Below are 12313 nucleotides of genomic sequence, written 5' to 3'. Positions count from 1 at the left end.
TATAGGCGGTTTATGGAGAGCTTCTCATCGATAACTGCTCCTTTGACTAAGTTTACTCAGAAAAAGGTTAAGTTTTCTTGGTCAAATGCGTGTGAGGGGAGTTTTGAGAATTTGAAGGATATATTGACTTTAGCTCCAGTTCTGACTTTACCGGAAGGCAATGATAGGTTTGTGGTTTATTGTGATGCATCTCGGGTTGGTCTTGCTTGCGTGTTGATGCAGCATGGGAAGGTGATAGCCTATACTTCCAGGAAGTTGAAGGTGCTTTATAGAAACTATCTTACTCATGATTTGGAGCTATTGGCCATTGTGTTTTCTTTGAAGATATGACGACATTATTTGTATGGGGTCCACGTGGATATCTTTTCTGATCACAAGAGTTTGCAGTATGTGTTCTCATAGAAAGAGCTTAATCTCAGGCAGAGAAGATGGCTTGAGCTTCTCAAGGACTATGATATGAGTCTTCACTACCATCTAGGTAAAGCTAACGTGGTTACTGATGCTCTTAGCAAGTTGTCTATGGGCAGTTTGGCTCATGTGGAAGAAAGAAAGAGGGAATTAGTAAAGGATATTCATCGCTTGACAAATCTTAGGGTTCATCTCTTAGACTCTAAAGATGGTGAAAGAAGTGGTTTGATCATCTTTCGGTGCAGAGATTTAGAAGAAACAAGTGTTGGATTCTTCCATGATGAAAATCAAGGGTAGCATTGGTGAGCAAAACGTGAAAGATTTTGAGATTAATGGTGATGGTACTTTGTGGTACCAAGGGAGGTTGTGTGTTCCTGATGTAAATGATATATGGCAAAGGATCTTGGCTGAAACACACGAGTTGCGCTATGTTGTCTACCCTAGTTCTACTAAGATGTACCATGATCTCAAGAAGATCTATTGGTAGAGTGGCATGAAGCGTGACGTGGTTGATTTTGTGTCTAAGTACTTGGTGTGTGAATAAGTTAAGGTTGAGCACATGAGGCCTAGTGAGTTGTATCAAGAGATTAAGTTGCCTGAATTGAAGTGGTAGGAGATCAATATGGATTTCGTTATCGGTCTTCCTCGATCTCGAAACTAATTTGATTTGATTTGGTCATTGTGGATCGGTTAATGAAGTATACACATTTCTTGCCTATTCGGACTAGTTTTTCAGCGAAGGATTATGCAAAGCTTTATCTTCAGAAGATTATGAAACTGCATGGGGTGCCTATTTCGATTATTTTTGATCGTGGTATGCAGTTTACGTCTCACTTCTGGCGATCTTTCCAGAAAGGGTTGGGGATTAAGGTGAGTCTGAGTACGGCTTTCCTCCCACAGTCAGATGGGTAGGTTAAAAGAACTATTCAGACATTAGAAGATATTCTTTAAGCCTGTGTGATTGATTATGGTGGCAGTAGGCTGGAGCATCTACCTTTGGTAGTATTTGGTGGCAGTTGGGTGGAACATCTACCTTTGATAGTGTTTGCTTACAATAATAGCAATCATAAGAGTATTGGTATGGCTTCTTTTAAGGCATTATATGGTAGGAGGTGTAGATCTCCTATTAGTTGGTTTGAGCTCAACGAGGCTGATTTGTTAGGTCTGGATTTGGTTAATCAAGATATGGAAAAGGTAAAGGTGATTTGAGATAGTCTCAAGGCTTCCCAGAGTCGTCAAAAGTCATATGCGGATGTTAGGCATAGAGATTTGAAGTTTACAGTTGGGGATAAGGTCTTCCTTAAGGTATATCCTATAAATGGAGTAGTAAGGTTTGGAAAAAAGAGAAAGCTCAGTCCCCGGTGCATTGGTCCTCATTAGATTTTATGGAGAGTAGGCAATATTGCATATGAGTTGGAGTTTCCATCTAGTTTGAGTTTGGTCTATCTGGTATTTCATGTTTGTATGTTGAGGAAATGGGTTTGTGATTCGTCTTCAATTGTGCTTTTGGAAGGGTTGGATATCTCAGATTCTCTGTCTTATATAGAGGTCCTGGTTGAGATATTAGATAGGCAAGTTCGTCGGTTGCAGACCAAGGATGTTGCTTTGGTTAAGGTTCTATAGTGGAACCACAAAGTGGAAGAGGACACGTGGGAAGCAGAGGACTTGAAGTCCAAGTTCCGCTCTTATGTTCTGTTCCTGACACTCGTGTGGAAGGTATGAGTTCTTGAATAAATCTTTATTTTTTGAGCTTATTAAAGTAAAGATTAACATCTTTGCCTCTTTGTTTTCAAACTTTGTTAAAGGGATGTTTGATAATTTAAATGACTCTGTGTGTGGTTACCCCTACCTTATTCGTCATTCGGGGATGAATATTCCTAGTGGGGGAGACAGAAGTATCCCAGGTTTGCTTAGAAAATTTCCAGGAATCTTATTCTTTAGACCCATTGCGACTCATGGTACGAGCCGTAAGCTGGGGTACAAGTAGTGAAGACCTATCGTAAGCTGACTAGTATTAGTTGGTGGGATAATCTTGGACACTGAAATGGATAAAACTTGAGGTTATGAGTCGTAAGGCATAGGTACAAGTCGTATAAGTGAATCGTAAAGTGGTCAGTGTTTGATTCTCTTAGTGTTACATTCTTCCAGGGATACAGATCATGGGTATGGATCATATGCTGGGTTATGACTTGGATGGATGTGTCGTATACCGAATAGTGTCTAATCCATGGTTGAGGATTGGTTAAGATTGGGTGGGTATTAACTATAAGCTAGGGTACGACTCGTAAGGAGGTTAGTCGTAACCTTGTGTTGGGTTTTTATGGAATTTAAGTCGGGGTATTTTGGATATTTCCCTACTTACCCTAATAAGGACCCATGACTTCTAATACACTTAGAAGGCTATTTATCCTATTATTCTATTCTTAAACACTTAGAATCTCTTCCAAAATATTTCATAATTCTCTCAAGAGCTTTTGGTACAAAGATCTAGGGTTTCAACTAAGAAATTATTTTGGGGCTTGTCTCGGTGAATTCTTTCCATCAATCTTCTTGGTTTAAAGCATGATTCTCTTCTCTACTTATAATTTCAATTAAAGACATGGTTATATGGTTGATTTCGTAGTTTTTACTTTTGCATGGTTTTGGTTTTCAATCATTGATTTGGGGGTTTTGATGTTAAAGGCTTGGTTATGATTTCTTACGATTTTAATTATGCTTTTTATGCATTAATGTTGGTTTTGGCTAATGGAATTGCATGGTAATGGTTTAATGATAATGAAATTTTGTTTTGGTTATACTATGCCCCAAGGTGTTTGATGAAATGCTTATAAGGATATATTTTTTGCATTGACTCTTTTAAAAGGGAACTCTTGCTTGTTTCCAGCTTATGCATGAAACTACAAATGATTTAAATAGTTTACAAAGGTTAAAATGTAATTGGTTATGCATGTGGACAACATGGTAGTCTCCCAAGAGGTTAATATGGTAAACGGAAAGGGACCGAGAGGTCCCTTAATCTAAATAGTTTTGTTACGGATAATGCTTGCAAGTATAGTGGTAGGATGATACCATTGGTTTATCAAATAGCCTTGGTTAATAAATGGATAATTGGATTATTTGGACTTGATTTTAATTGGGCATTAATGGCGGGGAGTGTAATCTAAGCCGTGAATGGTGGCGATCCTGGGAGGATCAAAATTGAAAACTCATATTTGCTGATATGAGGGGTCTTCGATGGACACGTGTGAGTGTCATGTTTATATTGGAGGGATGTACTAGTCACCCCAAGGTTATTTCCTGGTCGTGTGGCTACACGCACCTGGACCCTTTCAGCAGGGGGAGCTGAACCCATATGGCCTATGGATGGTAGGACGGCTAAGCTACACGATCCAAGATAAGATTTTAAATGGCATGCTATACCCTGTCCCTTATCCCGACACTTATATATATGTATGGTTGTTGGCATTGGATGGTTTTCACTTGGTTTTGTTAAATGGTTTTCACTGCAATTAAAGGTCTTTGATGGCTCCTAATTGGTGATCAAGCAGCTTTTGGGAAACTATGAAGTCAAAAAGCCTGAGCTACAACCATATCATGATTATGAACGTAAATTGATGGGGTGGCTTGGAGAAGTAACCCTCCAATATGTGCTAAGGATAGAAAATAAGCAAGCTGATGCCCTAGCTGCTTCGACCTCAACCCTGACTCTTCCAAATTAGATGCAAGTTTCTATGCACCAAGAATGGGTAGTACCGCTGTCAAATGAGGAAGTAGAAAGTAAGGTTGAATACCTCATTACTGTGTCTGAAGCTGTAAAAGAATATTGCTGACAACCTATCATTGATTACTTATCTTATGGGATATTTCCAGAGGATCCAAGGAGAAGGATTGACATTCATCATTGTGCACCTCGCTTTCTTTACTATAAAGACATGCCATATACAAGATCGTTTAAAGAAGTACTCTTGCGATGTCTGGGAGAGGAAGAAGCAATTAAAGCTTTGCAAGAAGTGCACTTAGAAGTTTGTGGATCACATCAGTCTGGACCGAAGCTCCATTTTCACATTAAAAAGATGGGATACTATTAGCCAACGATGGTGAAAGATTGCTTGGAATATGCTAGAAGATGCAAATCTTGTCAGTTCTATGTGAATTTCATCCATCAACCTCTTGAAGTACTACACCCAACTATAACATCTCTTTCATTCAGTGCTTAGGGAATGGATGTTGTTGGTCCACTACCAAAATCTTTTGGTGGACACTTATACATCTTGGCCGCAACAGATTACTTCTAAAAATGGGCCAAAGCTGTTGCTCTCAAAGAAGTAAAGAAGAAGAATGCTGAGAATTTCATCCGAGTGAATATCATCTACTACTTTGGAATTCCTTAATATATAATAAACAACAATAGCAAGCCATTTGATAACAAGCTGATGAATAAGATCTGTGATCTCTTTGGCTTTAAGCAGTGTAAGTCTTCTATGTACCATGCTTTCGCCAATGGTCTAGACAAAGTGTTTAACAAGACTTTATGCAATCTATTGAAGAAAGTCGTCTCTAAGTCCAAGAGAGACTGGCATGAATGAATGGAAGAAACTTTATGGGCATATAGAACAACTTACCACACACCAATGCAGGCAACCCCATGTTCGCTTGCTTTTAAAGTTGAAGTCATCCTGCCACTTGAGCGTCAAATACCTTCTTTGAGACTGGCTATTCAAGAAGGGCTTACTAATGAAGAAAATGCTAAATTGTGTCTACCAGAGTTAGAAGCTCTTGATGAAAAGAGGCTGGAGTCTCAGTAAAATCTTGAATGTTACCAAGCCCGTCTATCCCGTTCTTTCAACAAAAGAGTTTGCTTGAGGTGCTTCCAAATTGGAGATCAAGTCCTCGCAGTAAGAAGACCCTTTATTACTTCTCATAAGTTTAGGGTCAAATTCACCATAAACTGGGATGGACCATATACTGTACAATAAGTATATTCAAAATGGTGCTTACAATCTTGGTGATGCAGATGGCGTGAAAATTAGCCCTATCAACACCAAGTTCTTAAAGAATTATTATACTTGAAGGAATATGACACTCTTGGCTTGCAAGAAAATAAACTGTGTACGGATAAAAAAAATATCCGCTAGGTTGAAAATCTCAAAAACGGCAGCCTAGGCAAAAGTTAGGATGCAAAAAAATACACTCACCCAGAACTACGTTTGACTTGGTTCTCTTTACTGAGGTACGTAGGTGCTTGGAATTTCATTCTGAGTTCAGTTATATGAGTGCCAAGGAAAAAACATGCCCCTGCTCGATCCCCCATATGAAATTTAAGCCTACAAGCATTTCAATTAAGTTTTGGACTTATAAAAAATACTTGTGGCTCAATGGGGGCAACCTATCAAAAGGAAAGGAAGATCTTTTAATAGGATTTGGAATACCCAAAGCCTGTAGTTTGGTGCGTAGATTTGGAACACGTGCAATCATTAAGTTTGGAAGTCAAAAGCTTTAATTCTTAAGGCAAACTGAAATTTCAAGTCCAAGTCGGTTGTGAGACAAAAACGTAAAGCCAATGAGCAACAAGTTTTGGAGAGAAAAGCTAGAGTTTAATACAACAACATCAACACATCAAAATAAGCAAGCAATTCTTAGAGTTGAAATTCAAAGGAATATTAAAAAAATGTGTGATATAAGGAAAAAGAGTCTCTATTACAACTAATAGATCCAACTACTCAATAAAAGGGTAAAAGAAAGCAACACGAAGGTTTGAAGGAAAACATCACCTAAGGCTAATCTAAGTATAGCTTATAATTGACTAAATCTTGTAAAACAGCCTATAAGGCTTGGTTCTTTTTCTCCACGAACTTGAGGCATTTGCGGTTGCAAGAGAGACGTTAGAACACTTGAAAATACTCTTATTTAGCAGCAAAACTTTGGACTCTATCTCCGCAGTTTCTTGTTTGGCAGAATCTTGGTGAGCTTTTAACTTTTTCACCTTCTTTCTCACCTTCTCAAGAGATTTGTAAATGGCTAAAACTTCTTCAGATTTCTCATCCCTCTCCCTCAATACAAGCTCAAGATTTTCTTTGGCTTTCAAATATGGCTTTTATTCTTTAATTGTTGTGGTTTTTTCAATAAGGGTGGATTATGCTAGGTCATAGGAAGTCATAAGCCCAAAGAAAGAACCCAATAAATTTTGCAAAGGGGAAATATCTGCCCCCATTCGACTCATGTCATTGAGTATGACTTTGATGTCATCTTGGATAGTAGAAGCACGATTCGGAGTAAGGCCTGCAAGTTTGGTGCGGATTCTAGCCCAAGCCTTCATGATAAATTCCTTTAAACTCTGAAATAACCTTCTTGCCATAAACAATAGACATGGTTACTGAGGTTTCTGGGGAAAGTTTAACTCTACATTTGCTTTGACTTTACTGCAAGGGTTAGAAGTGACCTCTTTGGATGACAAAAGTAACTCTCTTGAGTCTGGACTTACTAAATAATCGCTACCATTTTGTGGCTTACTTTGGTGAGGATCTTCCAAAACTTGAACATTGACTGGCTACACCCATAAAGAAAAACATCATATGAGGGGTATATAAAGGCGATTAATATACTATGAAATAGTAGAGAGTTAAGTCGTTACCTTCTTGATGGCTGGAGGAGTCTTTGATGAACTAGCAAGAATCTCTATATGGGATTTAGAATCACCTTGCTTTGTCAAATATGGTTTTACCTTCTTCCAACAATGATCTTCATAACTACTATCGCTCTCGTCTTGAGATGGTCGTTTATTGAAAGCTTGTTGAGTTAGGGTAGGCAGCTCCTCTTTTTGAGTTTCTGTATGTGGAGGTCCCTTGACTTTGTATAGAATGACTACCTTAGATTTCAAAACAGGAGGCTTAACCATAATTGGGACCTCCTCAATATGTTCTTTAGGAGTGTCGATAATAGGACCTACGCCGTTCAACAAAGATTGCAAGTTAACTTCAAGCAAGTTTCCATGAACTTTGTCCCACCAAGATTTATACGGTATGGATAAATATCTTTGCATATTGGATATGGCTCTAGGAAAAGTATCTTTTGACATAGAACCATGAAATACACAAATTTGATGAAATTTAAGGCCTTCATCTAGTGAAGCATTATGAATATCATTTTCCAAGATTCCGGAAAGGCCTTGATAAAACCCAAACTGACGGCTAAACTGGCATGGACTGTATGGATCAAGTATGAATGAACCTCTATATCTAAAAGGGAGGAAGTTAAAATAGAGGCTCATAATGTAGCTTATCTTTGACTCTTCATCCTTATCATCATCCATAAAATCAAGGAGTGGACTTGATTAGCATAGTGGAAGCCCAAATAACACTCTCCTTGATGGATACACTTTCTAGAAAGCTCTCCATCAAAGTACCTTTCCTTACTTTCTCTGGAATATGCCTTCATCAATGGAATAGATGGTCCATTAGAAAGTGGAAAATGAGTCTTAAAATAGTAAGCAAGTCAACCATATACATAATGGATAGGAAGGGATACTTCGAGTTGCAACTCTATTGAGATAATTATAAATGCTCGATAGGACTGGAGTTGTAAGAGTAAAAGTTTTCTTATCTTCCATTATAGTTGCAAATCTAAAAATTCCCGAACGAATGAAATATCCATCCTTAAAGGGAAATACAAAGGTGCACGACCAACATGATAGGAACACTACCAAATATGTATCGGTCCAATGTTCATACTTTACTCAAAGTTTAGAAAATGTGGCATCATCTGCACTTGACCACTTTATTTCTTTCAAAATAGTCCCAGTTGGGTTATGGGTTGGCTTCAAGTGAGCATATTTTTTTTCCTTCCTCAGTGGAGCGGACTCGTATCTTAATACCCTTTGCACAAAAAATTTATCCCCTTGCATAGAGGAAATCTTGGATTAGAAGACTCTCCTTGTTGAAGATTTTGGAAAGTTACAAACAAAAATTCATAAGAACGAGGGATAAATATCTCATTCTTTTCATCAACACCTGTAAGATCCTTTGCTTCGGGCACTACTTTTTCATAAGAAAGACCTCCAATGGACAAGCCTCCAATTTTGTATAAGTCCCAAAGGGATATGGATAACTCTCCAGTTGAAGTAAGCAATGTGTTGGTAGTTGGACACGAAGCCTTAAAGAATGACGGTAATATGTTCGAGTTTCGATCATAGGTAAACAATGAAGTATAAATGACATCATATATTTTTGCTGAATTCAAGGTTTATGCATTTCCAGCCAATATGTCCTCAGCCCATTCCTAATATCCTTGAGTATGATGATATTCAGCAGTTATCTCCATAGTGCCCCCCAATGTATTTCTCTTTTGAGTACCTAATGTCCTAAGTAAGGAAGGGTGCTCGCAATGTTCAATTGACGTTGGTTGGGAGTTTAAAGAAGCTATACTTTAACTGACTGATTATCACCAATGTCATGTTTTGAATTCCAATTTGACATATGGAGAGAATTTTGCAAGGGTGGCCATGGATCTGCATACCTTCCTACTATTGAAGTTTTAGTCAATAACCTAGTTAAAATCATACCATCGTCGGCCTCAATTTGAAAATACTTGCTTTTATAAGATGAATATGTGTAGTCTTTTAAGTGAACTATCTCTGCAAGCTGCATAAACAAAAGAATCTTTGTCAAACACAAAGTCAAGATTCGGAAAAAATACCTGCAAAAATGCCAAAGAATAAAAGGGTCCTCCATGTTTTGGCTTTGGTGAAAAATATTCATGTATACTTGAAGCCAAACTCGTCAAGTATTTAGGCGACAGAGGCAAAGTTAAACTCTTGCACCTTAAGATGACCATGGTAAAGGGCCCATACTTAGAGAATACCATCACATAAATGCATTGGTGAAAGATCCCATACTTAAAGAAAACTGTTGCATCTTGAAGAAAAATTGTTCGGTCATAAGGTGACGGAGATGAAGTTTAACTCTAGCACCTTAAGTCGATGTCCACCATCTTCAAGCAAAATTGTTTGGACTTAAGGTGACGGAGGCGAAGTTAAACTCTCGCACCTTAAGACGATGTCCACTATCTTCAAGAAAAATTATTCGGACTTAAGGTGATGGACACGAAGTTAAACTCACGCACCTTAAGACGGCGTCCACCATTTTCAAGCAAAATTTTTCAGACTTAAGGTGACGGAGGCAAAGTTGAACTCTCGCACCTTAAGTCGATGTCCACCATCTTCAAGCAAAATTGTTCAGCCTTAAGGTGACGAACACAAAGTTAAACTCTCACACCTTAAGCCGATGTACACTGATTATTGCATATTATTATCTATTTCAACCCTACCAAAAAAAAAGAGAAAAAATAAAAGAAAAAAAGAAAAATTACATTATACCATCACACTTGCGAGATTGACTCAGAGACGTGTGTTGAAGAAGCTCTCAAGACTAATGATTTTCAATGGTAAGAGCACAGGGTATTTATAATAGCTGAGAGGTGGTGAGACGGATTTGATTCTAGTGCAAATTGTACAAAGAAGATAGTAGTCTAAATGGAATCAAAATGGTAAGGCATAAGAATGTATAACTGCATGTCTCCTCGTGGAAATTAGACTGCAATGATTGTTTTCCAATGAAAATTGGATTGGAATAATGAAACTACTAAAGGAGAGTGAATTATTATGTCGGCCGACTACCAATTCCAATATGGAATTGGATTTATAAACATTGCTGCCCACCAACTAAGTGATTTTATGATGGCATTACTATTGTATTGTCATTATTATTATTATGGTAGTCAATTTTGTGGAATTAGATAATGTTCTTAATCTTTGGACATTATCCGATTCGTAGATGTAAAATTATATAATATAAATTATCATTGATCTCAATTAAAGTATAATTTATTACTTCAAGTCTAGTCTAAAAAAAATGGGATCAAATATCTCAACAAGTCTTGAAGTTGGGGGCATATTGTAGGCAACAAAATTTTATTAATTGAATCCGTATGAAATTTAGATTATGTTATATTCCAAATATATTAATCTCAAATAATTGTGAATTAATATAATTGAATTAATTATTTAGGTCCAAACACAAGGATTTAAATAAGGTTCAATATTTATTGGGTTAGTCCATCAATTTGGGCTATAAATGATAAGCCCACTTTGCTAAGCCCAACATATTGTCATATTCTAAAGGATCAAATGAGCGCACGTGTCAAATGAATTGGCACACCAAGTCAAGTGAAGGAACCAATAGTATCATGCCACATGTCAAAATGATGCAACAGACCTAGTGAAATCAAATGCCTATAAAAGGCGCCATGTCACTTGAATTTGATTTGTCAAAGGAAGTCCATCTTCATCATGACTCTTCCCTTTATACCACTATAAATAGGGGTCTCATAATTTCATAAAAGGGACCAAGAACTCTAACAATAAGTAAGAGAAAGCTCGTGGATCAAACGCCGTAATTTACCTACAAAACTTAAGCATTCAAGTCCAGTTCATCAAGACTGCCAGATTCAATAGCAAGCCCAAAAGCCCTTAAATTCAAGCATAAGTCAAGATCAAGTCCGTCAAATCAAGAAATCAAGTTCTAAATCAAGATCAAGCTTTAAGTCCTTGAATTTATATTTGAAAAGACGAATTTGAGGATTCAAAGAGATTGTAAGACTCACTTATTGAAATTAATAAAATAATTATTGCAATATTTTCTTGTTTCGATTATTTATCTTTACATCTCGAGAATTTTATTTTTCAACACTAGGAGCAATCTAAAAGATCCTTTAAAGGTTGAGTTTTCGAAGTGTATATAAGATAGTCACATGAAGAATAATCAAATTCCATAAGATCCTCCAGTCATAAAAGATGCTGATTCAAAAAAGTACACTCAATATCGTATAACCCGAGCGCTACACCAGCCTTAATTTCAAAGAGATTCAGGATATCGATATATTCAAATGTGACAAAAGAATTAATCAACATGAGAATGATGTCATACACTATTGAAGATTAAAGGAAATGACCTAACTCATGATAAAATTAAGATGATTTTAGTCAAGAAATTTGGTAAAACATTGATTACCGGATCTTTTGACATGGTATTTTTCTTTACCCGAGCATTGAATTACCTTATTTGTTACGCTTGAGGACTAATTCACAGTGACACATGCCGGAGCTCAGAAGGTAAAGAACCAAAAGGCAGATATCTTCAAAATAGCATAAGGTGACACTAAGCTTTTTTGAAAGTTTATGGTAAGATTTTAGATAGAAAGGATAATCCTGCTAATGATGACTGATAAATGAGTCATAGAGGCCTTCACCAAGGGACTAAAGCCCCTTATTTGTCACCAAGGGACTAAAGCCCCTTATTTGTTCATACGCTTCTCGCAATTTAATGCAAAACCTTATCTAGTTCAATGAGACTACTTGAAAGATGTGCATGACTAATATGAGTCCAAAATCTAGGTTGACGATATCCAATTAAATTTGATGATGATTTCTACTCTGATAAGCTAGAGTTGGCCCAAAGGAGTTTGGAATTGAAGTATGACTACTTTTTAAAAAAATAATCAAAATATATCATGAAAGGTGGAAAGTTATATAAATAGGTTTTGTGCACTAAATAAGTGCAAAATACTTTTTTATTTAAGGGTTTGAGGCAAATGGTGTTAAGTATAGATTGTGCACTTATTTTGTGCACAATTCATTTTTTTTTGAATTGTGCATAAAAAAAAGTGCACAATCCATTTAAAAGAGCACAATTAAGAAAAATAGGGATTAGCAATAGATAAATATTTTAGTTAAATAGCATGAGTTATACCAAAAAAATAAAAAAAATGTACGAGCGATTTAGGAATGAAATTTATAAGCTAATTTAAATAATTTATAGTAACATATTTACTTAACCTCTTATCTCTTAAAGAC

The 12313-nt window shown here is 36.8% G+C and overlaps 1 protein-coding gene across 3 annotated transcripts; it reads right to left on the bottom strand.

Annotated features, from left to right (window-relative positions):
• Nucleotides 1–3463: 3463 nt before the first annotated feature.
• LOC124888508 lies at nt 3464–10058 on the bottom strand. Of its 3 annotated transcripts, none has more exons than XM_047399012.1 (3): nt 9526–10058; nt 7040–9044; nt 3464–6955 (listed from the first exon to the last, which is right to left on the bottom strand). In XM_047399012.1, exons 2-3 carry the CDS (start codon nt 7715–7717, stop codon nt 6779–6781), a joined length of 855 nt encoding a protein of 284 aa, XP_047254968.1. In that variant the 5' UTR covers nt 7718–9044; nt 9526–10058; the 3' UTR covers nt 3464–6778. The 3 variants fall into 3 exon arrangements, with proteins under 3 accessions (XP_047254968.1, XP_047254969.1, XP_047254970.1); XM_047399013.1 differs by having other exon boundaries at nt 9772–10058; XM_047399014.1 differs by having other exon boundaries at nt 9779–10058.
• Nucleotides 10059–12313: the final 2255 nt, after the last annotated feature.

Source organism: Capsicum annuum, chromosome 11, assembly GCF_002878395.1.
Source record: "Capsicum annuum cultivar UCD-10X-F1 chromosome 11, UCD10Xv1.1, whole genome shotgun sequence".
NCBI lineage: Eukaryota > Viridiplantae > Streptophyta > Magnoliopsida > Solanales > Solanaceae > Capsicum > Capsicum annuum.
This window is presented reverse-complemented; position numbering and strand designations above follow the sequence as displayed.